The sequence below is a fragment of the Geotrypetes seraphini genome, chromosome 4 (assembly GCF_902459505.1).
Source record: "Geotrypetes seraphini chromosome 4, aGeoSer1.1, whole genome shotgun sequence".
NCBI lineage: Eukaryota > Metazoa > Chordata > Amphibia > Gymnophiona > Dermophiidae > Geotrypetes > Geotrypetes seraphini.
This window is the reverse complement of record NC_047087.1, coordinates 242,076,898-242,094,705: the sequence shown is the minus strand read 5'-3', so window position 1 is coordinate 242,094,705 and position 17,808 is coordinate 242,076,898. Positions and strand designations below refer to the sequence as shown.

General features: G+C 42.4%; 1 protein-coding gene across 4 annotated transcripts in view; it reads right to left on the bottom strand.

Annotated features, from left to right (window-relative positions):
• Positions 1–2,707: 2,707 nt before the first annotated feature.
• CTNNA3 (catenin alpha 3) overlaps positions 2,708–17,808 on the bottom strand; it is a 1,751,094-nt gene continuing 1,735,993 nt past the window's right edge. For 3 of the 4 annotated variants that reach the window (XM_033940460.1, XM_033940462.1, XM_033940463.1), the window contains one exon: positions 2,708–5,362. In XM_033940460.1, coding sequence (XP_033796351.1) covers positions 5,039–5,362 — 324 coding nt within the window. In that variant the 3' untranslated portion in view covers positions 2,708–5,038. The remainder of the gene's footprint in view (positions 5,363–17,808) is intronic. The other variant, XM_033940461.1, reaches the window with a different exon arrangement.

Sequence of the window (17,808 nt, the reverse complement as noted above, 5' to 3'; positions counted from 1 at the left end):
AAGCTCAATGTCAGATAAAAATGAAGGAAAAAGCCTCAGAAAGGGCCCTCCCACCTCCACTAAAATGGATAGTAAATGGTGATCAAGCAGTAACCTCACTGGCAAAAAACCTTCAATAAATACTGAACGTATGAAGAAGAAATAACCATTCTGACCACTTCGTTTATTCGGCATAATCACGTCTTCGTAGAGATCCAACCAAGAAGCCTGCACTCCTCTGCTCTTAGTCCCGTAATATCTGTGGCTGTCAGTCCAACCTCCCCCTTCCCCCCCCCCCCCCCGTCACTTACCACTTCCGGAGCAGAGGCAGCAGCACGGGACCTTCCTGCACTTCAGCGAGGCTGCCCAAATAAGTATGACAGCCGCGCTGAGGTGCAGTTCAGAGCAGCGCAGGAGGCTCCGGAGTGTGGACCCAGCCGGCTGTGCACCCCCTTGGAGCGTGCACCCGGGGTGGACCGCCCCCCCCAGCCCCTCCTTGGTACCTCACTGGAGTCCATACAAATGTAAGAAAGTTCTTCTTCACCCAGAGAGTGGTAGAAAACTGGAACGCTCTTCCGGAGGCTGTTATAGGGGAAAACACCCTCCAGGGATTCAAGACAAAGTTAGACAAGTTCCTGCTGAACCAGAACATATGTAGGTAAGGCTAGTCTCAGTTAGGGCACTGGTCTTTGACCTAAGGGCTGCCGCGGGAGCGGACTCTTGGGCATGATGGACCACTGGTCTGATTCAGCAGCAGCAATTCTTATGTTCTTAGTCCAAAGTGTTTAGGATTAAGGACAATTAAGGACTGAACCAATAATGTGAAAGAAGCCTTGTCAAAATATGATCAAATTGTTCTCAGTTTCCATAATGTATAAAAACATTTTTGAACTACCGAATCAGTGTGAGCAGTCATTGACAGATTTTGATCCAGGGTAACCTCTACAATTTTGATGGTTTTGCTATTCGGATGTGAAATTCCATTCAGATTAATACTGGGGTTGCCATTCAACAAATTACGTATAATTGGAAAAACTGGAGTAGATTAAATTATAATTTCTGGTGGAATTCTTTGTCATATTTATAAAATAGAAAGATTTAATGCAATACAGCGAGGATGTTTTAGGAAATTTCAAGATGTGTGGAAGCCATTAACAAAATATTGTACTGATCAGATGACATTTTTCCCCTTAAATTTATAGGTTCAATTATGATGGGGGGGGAGGGGAGTAATTTTATGATTACATATTGTGCAAGGGGCGGGAAGGGTGGGAGATAAGAATATATCATTTGTACTATTGATGATTATTAAGTGATTTACTTATTAATCTGTTTTAACATATTGACACACTTATTGTAAGTTCGAAAATGAATAAAGTTTAAAAAAAAATACTTTGATCGATATTATTTTTACATGGAGTAGCATTTTGTAGCTAAATGCTTAATATTCTTCTTATGTTCCCATGAACAAGAATTGCTGGGATAACTTTATGGAGTTTTTTGTACATAGATTTGTACATAGTATATGTTAAATTCCTCCCCCACTTAAAAGTATGCCAACAGGCAAGGACACACAGAGGGCCCTTTTACTAAGATGCAATAACCACTAACACGTGCTTACCACATATTAAAACTATTACCATGGGAAGCACTCAGAAGTCCTGTGGTAGTTTTGGTATCTGTGTATTCTTCCCAGGTGCCAAAAAACACATTTTTTTATTTTAGTACTGGGGCGTGTTTGGAGGCGGAGAATAGGTGTACCCAGCACTAATCGGTTAGCGGAGTTACATTATTGCATACTAAAGGAGAGACTCTAAAAACAGCACCTTGATTGTCTAGGTACGCAAATCTAGATGCCTAACAGTAGGCATTTTTTATAGAATCAGGGCCTATGTTCCACTCCTCACTTGTGAAAGATCCTTACAGGGCTTATCTGTAAACTCCTTGGTGGTTTAGATGGCCTTCGGGCAGGAACAATGTCCAGTTGCTCCTGTCCAGTATGGTGCCTTTACTAAAATGGTATTCATTACAAGACTGCTACTAGGGGCATCATTTTGGGAAAAGTTACATTTGACATGTGAAAGGAGAACCCATGGCTGGTGTATGCGGGTGTGCCTAAGTGTACCATACAACTTGAACAATTTATAGTATTCTATGAGTTGACTATATCACTTGGAGACATACCCATGATATGTCCATCCATACTCTGCCCACATGTAGACCCTCTTACAGTAGCACATTAAGGGGTCCTTTTACTGATGGGCATTAGCATGTACTAACAGGCAAATTCTATATAGTTTACCTAAATTTAAGAGCCTAGCCGATATAAGCACCTCATTTGTTTAATAAACTTAATTGGTGCTGATAACCAGGGCAGGATTAACCAATAGGCCAAGTAGGAACGTGCCTAGGGCCCAAAATGGTCAGGGGGGCCCGATGAAGGAGGGCATCAACATTGTTTTTTCCAAACGGCGATGGGCCTCTCCAGCATCGATTGGCAACGCGGGCCCCACATCGATCGGCAACACGGCCCCCCATCGACGGAAAGTAAGACAAGCAAGCAATGCGGGTAAGAAAGGCAACGGGAACTGTAGTTGTGCAAGTGGTGCTGCTTGCCCTAAGCTTCCCTCTGACGCAGCTTCCTGTTTCTGCCTGGGTGCATGGTGGGGCGGGGCAGGGGGCCCAGTGTACTTGGGTGCATAGGGGCCCTTGATGAATTAATCCTGCCCTGCTGATAACTGATAGGAAGCATCTCATATTTGACATAAATTGTACTTAATTGGATGATAGATGCCTAGTCCAAGGCGCCTAATCATAATGCAGGTATGGTTAGGGGTAGATTGTGAGTGTGGTTTGCATGTAGGCACCTGTTTTGGTCTTAGGGCACTTAGGCTGCTTAGGCGATACTAAGCATGATTTTATAAAGTGCGCCTTTTATAGAATCACACTTAGTTCTGCAGTAGTCAGCATCTAATTTATTGACTCCTTATATAGAATCGGGTCTTAAATGCTACACACTCTATTTTACATCTGTGGGCTGCATGGTACTTAGCACACACTAATGTCCATTAGCATATGCTAAGCTTTAGTTAAAGGGCCCCTAATTAATTATGGGGCTGATTCTATAAACAGTGCTTAAATCAGCCGGCACCTATAAAAAGAAGGTGCTGGCTGCGTGTCAATCACACTTACAGAACCGTGGCTAGTTGTACCTATGGAAAACCTTAGGCATCTGAAATGTAGGTGAGGGTTTTAAAGGCCTACATTTCAAGTGTCTAAGATTTTGAAGAATTGTACTTAGCGGTGCCTAACTCACGGTCCACCCATAGAAATGCCCACTCAGGTATTAGGTCCACTAAGTGCATTGCGATAGGTGCCTATCTTTTATAGAATCAGGCACCTATCATCTAATTACATTCATTTAATCAATTATTGGGGCTGTTAAGGATATTTTGTCAATTATGATAGGCACCTAAGAGCCTCTTTATAGAATCAGACCCTATGTGCATAACTGCCAATTATTGGCACCAGTCACACACCTAAGCTCTACTAGTCTTCTGGCAACAAAAATTAGGTGCCAGCTTATAGAATTGCATGCCATATTTGTGGCCAGAGACACCATGTCCAGCCACAAGTTAAACATTAAACATTTAAAGGGCATCCTAAAGGGAGGAGGAGGGAGGGAAAAATTAATGAGCTGGGGATAGTCAGTGTATAGAGAGTGGTATGGAAAAAGGAGCAAAGGACAGTAGGGATGTTTTTTTTTCCTCCCATCCACCGCTTGGTAGTTATTCTCTGTTGGTATTGTGGTGAAGAGGTTTTTGTTGATGAGTTGTGGGAATGGAGTTTCACCATTTGGGAGGGGGCAGATTGCAGCTTTTGGGTGCTGTTGGGCCGGTATATGAGACTTATTGACCTCAGAGACAGTTGGAAGTATAATTTGGGATATATGAGTAATTGAAATATTGGCTTATGGGCTGCACCGCCACAAGTTCAGAAAGAAAATTCTTCAAATTTTGGAGCTAGTTTTGACATCAAATAGCTCCAGTGATCAATCAGCCACACTGGAGAAATATTGTGATAAGTATGAATTAATACATTAGGTTTAAGAATTTTAGGACTGAATTTTAATTAAATAAAGTTGCGGCCAAATATGTTGCCATCTGATGAACATACTCAGTGAAATTCTGTGAGATAAATGGAGGAAATGGAGGTAAATGGAGCCTGAAAACTTGGCTATTTTCAAAAATGTAAATTTCCGCTTTCCCCTACCACTAACTCCCACTGCACTTCCCTTTTAATTTTTGTAAACCGTGTCGAGCTCTATATTTATAGAGAAGATGCGGTATATAAGCTTAAGGTTTAGTTTAGTTTATGAATGTAGGAGATGTAGAGAAGAGAGATTGAGGTGTGAGTGCCAATGTTAAGAAGGTTCTCAGTTTTTCAGCACAGCCCTAGTTGAGTTTCACTTTTCTTTTGTTAGATGATAAATATGAGTCTAACTTACCATCATGATTACAGATATAGATTTTAATTGTTTAAGTTCAACAGAAAAGGGTCATTCCATGTCAAGTGGTCCAGACTTGACTATTTCTGAAATTGATGAAATTTTTTCAGGGGATATGTTGGGACCTCTAATTAAGATATCTAAAGTGTTGGGCCATGATCTCAACTAAGTCCAGAGTTAGGGGCCCCTTACTTGGGCCGCTTTTTTGCATCTGTGGAAGATGTCAAGTGGGGACCCACCTTGAAATTGGACCAGTTGACATGGAATTATCCAAAATAAAACAATGTACAGGAAACATAATTTTTCCTAATAAGAAAAAAATAGAAAAACCCTTTAGTACATTTGTCCCAAGTGCTAAGTGTTAGCAATAAAAGAAAATAGTAACAAACCCAGATTATTTTAAATCAGTGAAAAATAATGTATTATTTCTTGTTAGACAAGTAATTGTAAAATATGTGAAAATATATACTGAAGCCTAAAATTTCAAAACTGCATACTTGGATTATAGTGCAAGATGTGATATTATATTGTACCGTGACATTAGCAGAATTTTCATATGGTAACATTTCCTTGCAGATGCAAAGTAGTATTTGAGTAGACTTTTCTGCTTCCAAATTCACTCATGACTTTTATGGGATGTATCTTATTTACTGAGCCCTTTCTGACAGCCCCTGGGACCTCTTCTGGCTTTTCTCTTTTAATCAGAGGCTTCTTTTCTGGAGCCTTCATTCTCCACATCACAATGGGCTGTCGGGGGAGAGTAGAACTGTGAATTCTGATAACCTTCGACGACGAAATGTAGGACATCTTCACTGTCTGCACTACAGTATTCATCAGGTTTTTGGCAGCCTGGATTAGTGATGTGACACTATCTAACTGTAAAAATAAAGAGAAAAAATATTATTCATGGAGATATTTATTGTTAAATATGAAACAAATATTGTTATACTTTGAACTACAAACTTGTTCACATGGTTCTAACATACCCCAACCCCCATACTAAGCTGTGGTAGAGGTTTCTACTGTGGCTAAATGCTCCGACGCTGTTCCAACACTCATAGAATTCCTAGTAGAAGAGGGCCATAGTTCTGTTAACACCCTGAAAAAAAAGTAGTGTAGTAGTTCCATGAATGTGAAGAAATGTCCAGGAACTTTACAGACTGATTCCTTATATTGTACTAAATTGTGTCAACATTCCAGAGGCCATTAACAAATGCTAGCTCTGTTTGTCTTCATATTATGGAAGCATAAAATATATCCACTCTCCCCAATTTCCTGAAGCAACACAGTACTAGTTTCTTAGCAAGATCTAAAAAAATGTGGTAAATTTGCAGGTTCAGTGGTAATAATACATTTTCATAAGTCTGCATCATTCCACATACTAAATAATATACAGGCAGTCCCCGGGTTAAGAATGAGTTCCATTGTTTAAACCGTTCTAAAGTTGAATTTGTAGGTAATTTGGATCCTGTATAGTACACAGTCTATAAAAAAACATCAAACATGAAAGAAAATTAAAGAAACAGTCCTCAAAATAAAGTATTGTAGTTTAAATAGAAATAAAAGATAAGAAGTTTACACTTACTTTTGTTCTTCATCCATCCTACTGTTCCCTCTCTACCACCACATCCCTCTCATCTCTCTCTTCCCTATGCATCTGTACTTCCTGCCTCTCCCACCACCATGTCCAATATTTCTCTCTCCCTCCCTATCCCCAACAATTCTCCTCTTTCTTCATTTCCCCATGTGCACCATCTCTTTCCCTCGCACTCATACACATATGCCCAACAATTCTCCCTTTATATTCCCTCCCCACCTCAGCATCTCTTTCTCTCACTTCCTCCATTGTTCCATCCTATGGCCCAAGTTCATTCTCCCCACCCACCCTCTCTCCCTCCTTCCATTCTGTGTCCCATGTTCATGCTCCTTCCCTCCTTTCTTCCTTCCATCCTATGTCCAAAATTTGTGCTCCCTCCCTGATAATTGCCATGCATGAATTTCCCCACTGGCATGTGGCTCTTAGTGTATGAGCAGCAAGGACCAGATTCTATAAACAGCGCCTAACACTGCTCAGAGTGGTTGTCAATCAACTGCTAGGTGCCACTTATAGAATCCAACCTAGTGGAGTCTAGGTGTGCTTAGACTTCACTAGGCATACTAGTGGTAGGTGCTTGTTTATTAGGCTAGGTTTTACCCGGACTAATTTACTGGCATGCAAGTCAACCATGCCTATTTTCCGCCCCTAACCACGTCTACTTTTCAGGTAGTCATCACTAGGCATCCTTAGGGCTCCTTTTACGAAGGTGCGCTAGCGGTTTCAGTGCTCGCTACATTGCCGCGCATGCTACATGCTAACGCCTCCATAGAGCTTGCATTAGTATTTTTTGTGTAGCGCAGGGTTAGCGCACGCTAAAACCGCTAGCGCACCTTAGTAAAAGGAGCCCTAAGAGTTCAGCATCAAACTCTTAATTGCTAATTTTTTATTTATTTATTTTATTTGAGAATTGGTACAGTCAATTACCATGCCAATGTAAAAAAAAAGGCTGCGTACAAATTTCAAAGCTAGGCATCCATGATTAGGGTGCCTAGCAGTGCCTAACATAGGCATCCTTTATAGAATGTGGCCCTAAGGGCTTACATGCTAATCCTCAGGTAATCAGCTCATGGGCAGCAATGTTTAAACAGTAATCAGCAAAGTTGTGCCCACTTTCTTCCCCTAAATCTGCCCTAAGCCTACAAATTAAATTTTATTTTTTAGCACATGGGTACCATGCGCTGATTCAAAAACGACCAGGGGATGCCTGAGCACGAACTGCACTAGTGTATTTTAAACTTCTGTAAGCACATGTTTAGGGCTTTCGAGAATCGCACATGAGTGTCCTATACAGAATTGCATCTGTCCTAATGGACAGAGACCTAACTCCACTTAATCACCTGATTCTCTAACTGGAGTCCATGTCACAGGTGCCATTTAGAGAATTGCATTGCTGCTGAGCTGATCGTGGCAAGGGAATCTCCCTGACGTGATCTGCTGAGTGGCAGCAACAAAGACCCCCCCCCTCTCGCAAGTTGGCCAGCAGGAGAGATGCCCATTCCATCCTGCCAGAACCCCTGACCCCCTGACTGTCTGCAGAAGAAGTGCCCAATTCCTTCTGCCGCTAACCCCTGAAGCATCACCCCCCTTCCCTGAAGCATCTCTCAGCAAAATGAGTACCCAATTCCTCCGCCCCTCCCCTCCCCCTCGAAGCATTGGAAGCATGCAAAAATTTCATTTTTGAAAATACCTCAAATATTGCCAAATTTAATAAATAAGACTTTGGATCCGGTCTCATTGGAAGCACCACTAAACATTTCCTTAAGAGATTTGTGGTAAGTGAATTAAAGAATGGAGGATATGTTGAATCAGCAATAACTCAAAATCAAGCCTTTTCAAAAGAAGTTATAGAGCAATTGGAAAATGTTGACTCAAATATACAAATCATTGATAAAACATTTACAGATCATAGAAACGCAGTCTTCTACTCTGCAAACACTCTCCACTTCTGCTGTTAAAGATTCATATAAGGTGCATATGAAACTTGAGATGATGGAGAATGTGGTCAGAGTTATAAATCTGAGATTGGTTGATTTTCCTATTACTCATTTAATTTCAACTGAGATCCTCTTAAGGAAGTGCCTTAAAGAGATCTTAGGTTTGCAGAATGCTGACACATTTTCCATATCTAATTGTTATTACATTCCTACAAAAAAAGAAGCTACCAATTGAGCAAGGTTTAGATCAACTTGTAGCTACTGAATTTGATCTTACAAATTTTCTTGAAGATTTGCAGGATGTGATAAAAACTTGATCTACCCTCTTAGTGACTTGCCTATATGAGAGTGATAAAATGTTGATAATGAAATTGTATTTTAAAAATAAGAAGGAGGTCTTTTGTGGTGCTAATGTTTTGGGGATCCTTTTATCAAGCTGCGGTAGGGGTTTAACGCACGGAATACCACGCATTAAACTGCCTGCTGCGCTAGCCGCTAACGCCTGCATTGAGCAGGCATTAGTTTTTTAGCCGGCTGGGGGGGGGGTTAGCGCATGATGAAATGTCCGACGCGCTAACCCTGCTAGCGTGGCTTGATAAAAGGTCCCCCCTGATTTTTCCAGATGTGGCCAAGGTAACAAAACTCAGATGTAAAGCCTTTTTGGATTTGAAACCTAGATTTGTGGCCTTAGTTGCCACCTTTTATTTGAAGCTTCCGTGTAAATGTCTTCTCAACTTCCAAAGTAAAGAGTTTGTTTTTTGGAACCCAATTCAATTGGAATGATCTCTTAAATTACATGAAGAGGTAAAATAGCTGATTTTTTAGAGGAGTAATGGAAGTTTTTCAATACCTTAAATTTGGATTTTGTATCCTAATTTCTTATTGGTTTATTTTTGAATTTACACAGATTACCTTTCTCATAATGTAGGCTAGATGGAAATTTATATATGATGGATTTTTTTTCTTGTTAAATTTTTCTTGTGAATTTCCATATCTTGTATCTTTTTGGAGATTTTTTCTTTCTGGGATGCACTGGAGAAGGGCTTAAGGCTATGATTGGCCCAGATGTCTAAGGAAGGGGCCTTAGGTATCTGACCAATCAGAGTCTTAGGCCCTTCCCAATAGAAGGGGCCTTAGACATCTGGGCTAATTGGATCCTTAGGCCCCTTCATCCCAAAATGCACCAGGAAGGGGAAGGCCCACCATTTTACCCTATCTCTTTATACTCTAACAGATTTGTAACCAAGATCTCTTAAACCCTTTCTGTACTCTGCTTACATGTATTGATGACTTTACAGTGTGCCTATTCTTACTGATTGTTCCAGCTCTTTTTATCTCTGTATCCTGCTTACATGTATTCTATGACTTTACATTGTGCCTATTATTGCTGATTGTCCAGCAACTCTTATTGTAAACCGCCTCGAACTACTATGGCTTTGGCGGTATATAAGAATAAAATTAGTAGTAGTAGTAGTGGACCTAGCGGCCAGAGGGTGTATGCATCACTCCAACTGGACTTTTACGTTAAAGGTTACAGGGGTGGGGGGGGGGGTCTACCAATTATAAGGGTACCAGAGAGTCTACAGGTGGGGAGGCTTTGGAGAGGAGGTATCACCAGGTGGGGGATGTTCCAGGGGGTGTGGTGGCAAGAGGGAGTGGGAATCCCTCCTGCTGCCAACCTTCATGGGGGTGTTTGGGGTGGTAGCAGGAGGGAGTGGGCATCCCTCCTCCTTGGGGATTTGTCGGGGTTTCAGGGTGGTGGCGGGATGGAGTGGGCATCCCTCCTGCCAGGGACATTCACAGGGGGTTCGGGAGTGGCAGTGGGAGGGAGACAAAGAGGAATCAGGGATCTCCTTGCTGGTTCAGCTAATCGTGGCAGGAGAATCCCTGATCAGCTGAGCTGTCAGGACTAACCAAAGTCTCCATTTTAGGTAGTCCTGCCGGCTCAGCTTATCAAGGATTCCTCTATTGTGCTCAGCTGATGGCAGGCTGTGGACTACTGTTGGGATCCCCTGGCAAAGAAAGGCACCAGAAATGTAGGCCTGGGGTTTCCGGGCCTTCGTTTCTGGTGCCTATCTTTGTGTGAATCACGCCTATGTAGGTGCTTTAGGCCGCCTAATGCCACTTTCTGAATTGGCCTCGCCTACTTTGGCGGTTAGCGGCCTAAAGCACCTACGTAGGTGTGATTCCGGCGCCTTATATTTAGGTGCCAGTTGGTGTTTAAACCCTGCCGGTTTTTGCCATTTCAGTTTAGGCACCGTTTTTAGAATTTTCCTCTTACTGCTTCCTATTTAGGAGGTGCTAATTGTTTCTGGGCCTGATTCTATATGTCACCTAAAAAATCAGCACTAACTAGTGTGGCGCTAAGTGAAATTCTACAAAAGTTAGACTTACTGTATATAATCACAATTAATGCCACCTAAGCTGCATTAGGCATTGCTAAGCATCCTAACTTTTAGTCATACCAAATTTATGCCAGGGTTTTCTTGGCCTAAATGCATGTTCCCAAGTCAAAAACAGATGCTTAACTCCAAAACACACCCACGATCTGACCCTAAGCACACCCACTTTTAGATAGGCACTTTGAGCAAGGCACCTAACTTTTATAGAATTATACCTAGCTAGTTAGGTGGTGGCGCCTGTCAATTAATTCCAATTAATGTCAATTATAAGGTGTTAAATGCAAATTATCGATGCCGATTAAGCCTATCAATTAAGTTAGGTGCCTAAATCGGTTAAGGTCTCATAAATTATTGAAAAATTATCTGCAAACTGATATAATCTGTTGCTTTGCAGTATAAACTTTGGGTGACCAAAATCTAGGACCATTATGTGAACACAGATCATAATAGAAACAGGAAACCAGTATGTTTTTATTAGGACCTGGATTCATACGCCGGTCCTGGTTTTCTTCACTTCCAGTGTTTTTCTGCCTCTTGTGATCCTGTTGTATAAATTGTGGGGCTTTAGTAACTCTGCCAAAAGTTATATTATAGCAAATTCTGCATAGAGCTATTTGAATGAAGAAAAAAAAAAAGAATCTTCACAGATTTTGCAATTTCAGCAGTTTTACACTGTAATGGAACAAAACACTTAACTGAAAACACCACGTATTTATAGCTACCTGCATTATGCAATATTCAGTAAAACCTTATCAAAAGAAACATCAATCATGATAAGTAAATTGGCAATCTATAAAAATGAAATGGCATCCTCTAATTATAAGGAATGTGGTTAAAACCAAAACAAAAAAACAGCCTACCCCCTTGCATGTCCATCATCTCTTCAGCAAATCACTTGGACACCCAGCATTCCTCTATTCCCCTCCCCCATGCAGGTCTGGCTTATCTACCTTCCTTCATTTTCCTCTGCAGTCCTCCAAACTTGATCCAGTGGTGGCACAGATTTAAAAAAAAAAAAAAAAGAGCCTCCAGATGGACATCTCAGAGTTTTTCCTCTGCTATGCTATAGCTTCTCTGATGTAACTTCATGCGAAAGCGGATGAAGCAGAGGAAAGGTCCTGGCAGGGCCAGATGATGCTACCTTTTTTCATTGCTGACTCTGCCAGCACAAGTTTGGAGAACTGCTCGTGGGGAGGGGAAGGATAGAAAGAGATGATAGACTGGGAGGAGGGATGGGGAGAGAGAGAGATGCTGGACAGCAGGGACAGAGAGCAAAGGTCACCAGTTTGACAGAAGGCAGTTCCTACAATCGGGCAGTCTTGGGCTTTTGGCGAGATTCACAAAATGGTAGCTACACCATTTATAAGAGACCACAAACAAGAGAAAAAATCCAACAGGAACTACAGCAAAACCAAGCGAAAAGCAAAAACCAAAAAACAACTGCAGACAATGCTGCTCTGACTTTCATTGAATTAAGAACATAAGAACATAAGCAGTGCCTCTGCCGGGTCAGACCAGAGGTCCATCCCGCCCAGCAGTCCGCCCCCGCGGCAGCCCAACAGGTCATGACCTGCCTTAATCACCAGAAGGGGCCCCCTTGCCCCCTAGGTTTCTCATCGAAGTCCTATCTTCCCATCAATGTCCTAACCCTCCGGCCTTGCACCTGCATGACCTGGTGAGCTGTCTATACTTATGCAACACCCCAGCACCTCCCTCAGTACCCCACGATCCCCTTTTCCCTCAGGAATCTGTCCAATCCCTGTTTGAATCCCTGTACTGTACTCTGCCGGATCACTTCCTCTGGGAGCGCATTCCATTTGTCCACGACCCTTTGGGTGAAGAAAAACTTCCTTGCATTTGATTTGAACCTATCTCCTTTCAGTTTCTCTGAGTGCCCCCTCGTACCTGTCGTCCCTTTTAGTCTGAAGAACCTGTCCCTGTCCACCCTCTCTATGCCCCTAAGTATTTTGAAGGTCTCTATCCTACGAGGGTCGGAGCAGTGTCAGAGCATTTAGCACTCCAGGCTGCAGTAAAAGAGGGCCTTAATTGGCAAAACACCCTTAATAGCCTCAATAATTGGTTATAAAAATTTAATTGGGTGACAGGCACCTAACTGATTGTATAAAAGATAAGCACCTATCTCATGGTGCTTATGAGCGCCTAATGCATAAGAGGGTGTTTCTATGACTGGAGCATGATTTAGGCATCACTAAGCACAATTTTACCAAAACTTAGGTGCCTTTTAAACCCTGGCCTACATTTCAGGTGCCTACTTTGTTTTCATAAGTGCTGCTAGTCGCGATTCTGCACATGGTGCCTAAGTGTTATTGACACGCAGCTGGCACCAATTTTATAGGTGCCGATCAATTTAGGCACCATTTATAGAATCAGCCCTTAAAGGATTCTTTTACTAATCTGTGGTAAGCACCAGCAGCTGAAAAGGGGTTACTGTGGGTTGGGACATGCCGAGGTAGCAAAATGCCAATATGAGTGTGCAAACCATGCACTAAAATAAATTCCTGAATTTGTCTCAGAGTGGGCATGTCTGGGTGGTGGAGAATGAGTGTGACAATGTGAATCAATGCAGCCACATTACTACATGCTAACTGGTTAGCACAGGATTACCATATAAACCCTTATCACCTACAAAATAAATGGCAGTGAGGGCTCATGCATTAATTTATTTTATTTTTAATTTTATTTATTTATATACCACCTATAAGCTAAGTGGTTTATGTGCAGGTACTTCAAGCATTTTCCCTATCTATCCTGGTGGGCTCACAATCTGTTTAATGTACCTGAGGCAGTGGAGGATTAAGTGACATGCCCATTAGTGCATGATCATTAATTGGCAAAACTGAAAATCAGCCATTTTCTAGCTGAGGTAAAAATAGTGTATGTGAAAGACCCACATAAGGGCACGTTAAGGCTACTTTTTACCACAGCTTAGTAAAAGGACCCCTAAGGAATTTTTTTCACTTAAATTCCTTGTTCTCTGATAGACAAACAGTAGAAAATATTAGGCTTTATTGAACAGAAACTACCATGAAAAGAGAGATTAGGAAGATATTTGGCATGAAAAAATATTACCCAATATCTTGGCAGGTTATGAAAAACATATTGTCATAGCTTGGAGAGAGAATCTGGAAGGAAGTCCCATTTGATTAATCCCTTCTACTATCTCTCTATTAAATCCTTATGCCATCTTGTCAGCAAATTTATTCAATATAATTTTCCTGTCAGCAGGACTTATAATTGGTTAAATTTAATGTACCCAAACTTGTTAGAATGGAAAATGAATAGATATTGTCCTAGGTTACTCAATATTCTTTAGCATCCACTAATATAGGGGTCCTTTTTATTAAGGTACGCTAAATGCTAAGATGCCCATAGAAATATTATGGACGGGAGGGGAGTGGGAGAAAAATGCTGCACCCAATTGGGGAGGAAGGAGGGAGGGAGAAGGAAGATCAGGGAAGGGAGAGGAGAAGAGAGATGCCAGAGCATGGGGAAGGAAAGGAGGGAGGGAAAGGAAGGAAGAAGAGATGCCAGGCATGGAGGGGGAGGAAGAGATGCCAGGACTTGGGGGGGAGGGAAGGGAAGGAGTGTAGGAGTATTTCCTTATTTGCATCTGAAGGTTAGGCCTCTATGACATCATCAAGCCTGAACCATCATTTAAGCCTGATCCATTGTCTGCAAGAAATCTTTCCAGCATGAACCTAGCAAGAAGAGAAAGAAGAAAACATCTTTGCTGTTTCTGCCTGATGCATTCTGGGTATGTACCAGAATGGTATTCTAGTCAAGGACATCCATCTATGCCTTCATGCTTAGACTGTGTGAATCTTGGGGGAGTTATACTCCTATGTTGTGCTTATTTCTCGAAAGGCGCCTGTGTCTCCCAGCCTGTATACAGAAAGGCTATTCATCTAAGTTCTGTTTCTGGATTGGACCGAAGACATCATATGACGAGATCCAAGTGAAAAGGTGCTAATTATAATTTAGTCTGTGTTTTAGGTGTGGATGAACTCACATCTCATCACAGGTGTTCTGCATGCATCTCTTTCATAATAATTAAGACCTGGACAGTTACCTCGTGTGACTCTATGCCTGAGAGAGAGAGTGAATCGGACCTTAAATAGATCTGAATTCCATCACATCAAGGAAACCTTTGCTGCCAATAAATTACAGCTTTACCAGTGGCTGACGAACACTTGTTCCTGTAACAGAAGGATTTCTATATCTGCTAAGCTAAAGAGATGTCTTCCATTTCACCGGATTTTGTGCTAAGGCCTAACTGGATGATGAGGATACAGAATTCTATTATCTTTAAGCTGAGGTTAGATAAGTGCATCCGATTGTGATATAGGATAAGGCTTGTAAAGCTACTTTTGGTGATAACTGTAATAGATTGCTGATAATCAGGAATTATTATTATCATAAGGAATTGTTTAAGTGTGTGTAAGAATTAGTTACTTAGTTATCTAGCAAGTGTGTTGTGATAATTATGTACTGAGTTTCATATATGTAATCGAATATTTTGTGAACAATATTTAGATATTGCTGCTGGCTTGTGAATTATATTTTCCTATTTTCATAATAAAAGTATTTCTCATTAGCCTTGGTCTGGTCGTGTAAATAGACAAAGAGAGATAAACCTGGATGAGATATTATGGTCTTCCCTTGAAACTATCAGGCACATATTTGTTTATGTACCTGATTAATGGACCGTAAATCTTTCTACAGGAGACAGAAATGCCAGACCAGGGAGAAAGGAGGGAGGGAGGGAAAGGAAAGAGAAGAGATACCAAAGCATGGAGGGGGAGGGGGAGATGGACTGGAAGGAGAGGAGAGACATGCCAGGGCATGGGAGGAAGGAAGGGAAGGAGACTGAGATGCCAGACAATCGGGAAGGGAGGGAGGAAGGAAAAGAAAGGAAAGGAGATGGCAGAGCATGGAGGGAGAGGAAGAAATGGAAGGATAAGAGAGGATAGAGATCCTAGACCATGGGGTAAGTTGGGGTGGGAAGAAAAGGGAGAGATGCCAGAGCATGGGGGAGGGAGTGGAGACAGAAAATGGAAGGGACAGAGAAAGAGGATGGATGCTGGATGGAATGGAGAATGAAGAGAAGATGAGGAAAGCAGAAACCAGAGATGATGACAAAAGGTAGAAAAAATATTTTTTTGTTGTTGCTTTAGAATAAAATATTATTGTAGCTGTATTGATAAACATTTATAAATGGAAAATGGAAATACGGTAATCTTTTTATGGGACTAAATTTTAAAAAATTTTTTGTTAACTTTTGGAGACCAAAATCCCCTTTCTCAGGCAGTGGTGTACCAAGGGGGGGGGGGGTAGGGTACACCTCGGGTACAGCTCCTAGGGGGTGCTCCTCTGATCCCTTTCTATTGGGGGGGTATTAAAAATGATCGGCTCCAGCTGTCATATACCCTAGGTACGCCACTGATCACACCTACCAAGTTAAGCATCTGACTTTCAATTAACTTAGTGCCAATTGAGAGGTACTGAGTGCTGATTATCAGCACCAATTTAGCCTAACTCAATTGCTAGGTATCTACATTGGCTAGATACACCTCTGTGCCTAACTTTAGACATACTTTATAAAGTTTGGGGGGTTAGGGACTAAGGGGGACTCTCCCATAATCCCTTCAATGGAGTGTTGCTCAATCTGAGCAGTTTGCTATAACCTACACATGGTTGTTAGCAGATGTAAATCTCAATGTCGATCTGTTTGGATACTAGCCTTTATCCCTCTTCTAAAATGGAGAATAAACATGCATTTTCTAAGCATGCCCTAGTCCTGTCCAAACTAAGGGGTGGGATACACTATAGCCCTCCCCACAATATCTTCTATATTACAACTGTTTATTAACAAAAGTCTTCAGGCCCTCAGAGGTGCCACCAGATGCTCAATTATGTCTTATAGCAACTGGCTTATGATCATTCATTCGGGTGGCCACGTCGTATAGAGCACACACAGTTCTGAGGGATTGTGCCCTGAGGAAACCCGAATAGGGTGAAACATGTTGGCAGTACTCTATCCCTCTTGGCTGAACCACCCAAGATAAGTTCTAACTTTTATCAACTATTTATTGAATTAACACAAAAATATAGCATTGCACAAAAAAAACTTTAAAAAAACTAAAGAGACCCGATGACGATAGGGGGCATAAAGCCAGTTGCTATGAGACATAATTGAGCATTTGGTGGCACCTCTGAGGGCCTGAAGACTTTTGTTAATAAACAGTTGTAATATAGAAGATATTGTGGGGAGGGCTATAGTGTATCCCACCCCTTAGGTTGCAACAGTACGTATTCTATAAATATTTTCCAACTATAAGCCTATATACTAGTCCTGTCCAAAACACACCCAGACCCTGTGGACTTGCTATTTGTATGCACGTGGATCTGTGCTTTGTTAAAAAGGAACTTAGATGTTTATGAAAGATAAATATTTAAGTACCAGTTTGTACATGTCTCAAATGTGACTAGCTCTTCTAAATTAACTGCCCTAATGTGTTAGATACAGGGTTGGCTAATTAGAGAAAATGATTAAAATTTATTTATAAAGGGGGGGGGAAGTTACCTCAGACACCAAGCCTTTACAAGCTCATAGTATTCTCATGCACTGGTCCAACAAATAAACAGCATTACAGACATTTTATTGCTATATTTTTTTGGTTTCCTGTACTAATATATATTAACGGGTGCTAGATTAGATGTGTCTGTCTGTCTTTCTGTCTCTCTCTCTCCTTCGCTGCTTTCTGTATGTCTTTCTTTCCTTGGCCACTGGCTGTCTGTCTTTTTTTCTTTGTCGCTGTCTGTTTTTCTGTCTGTGTCTCTCCCTGGCCCCCTGTCTATATGCAGTGGCGTACCTAGGGGGGGGCGGGGGGGGCGGGCCGCCCCGGGTACCAGCCCTAAGGGGGTGTTCCCGGCCTTGCCGTTCAGTCCCCCGCCACCCCCGAAGGACCGCTTGCCCCACTGACCTTCCTGCACCATCTGTGAAGCAGCCCGCAGCAGGATCGCGAAGTCAGCGTCAGCATCCCTGCGCTGCTTCCTGCGCCGCGATCCCGCCCCACCCTGAAGGCCTGATGCCCCGACCCACCCCGAAGGACCGCTCGCCCCCCTGGCCTCCCCGCACCACCTATGAACAGCCGCAGCAGGATCGCGAAGTCAGCGTCAGCATCCCTGCGCTGCTTCCTGCGCCGCGATCCCGCCCCTCCTCTGACGTCAGAGGAGGGGCGGGACCGTGGCGCAGGAAGCAGCGCAGGGATGCTGACGCTGACTTCGCGATCCTGCTGCGGCTGTTCATAGGTGGTGCGGGGAGGCCAGGGGGGCGAGCGGTCCTTCGGGGTGGGTCGGGGCATCAGG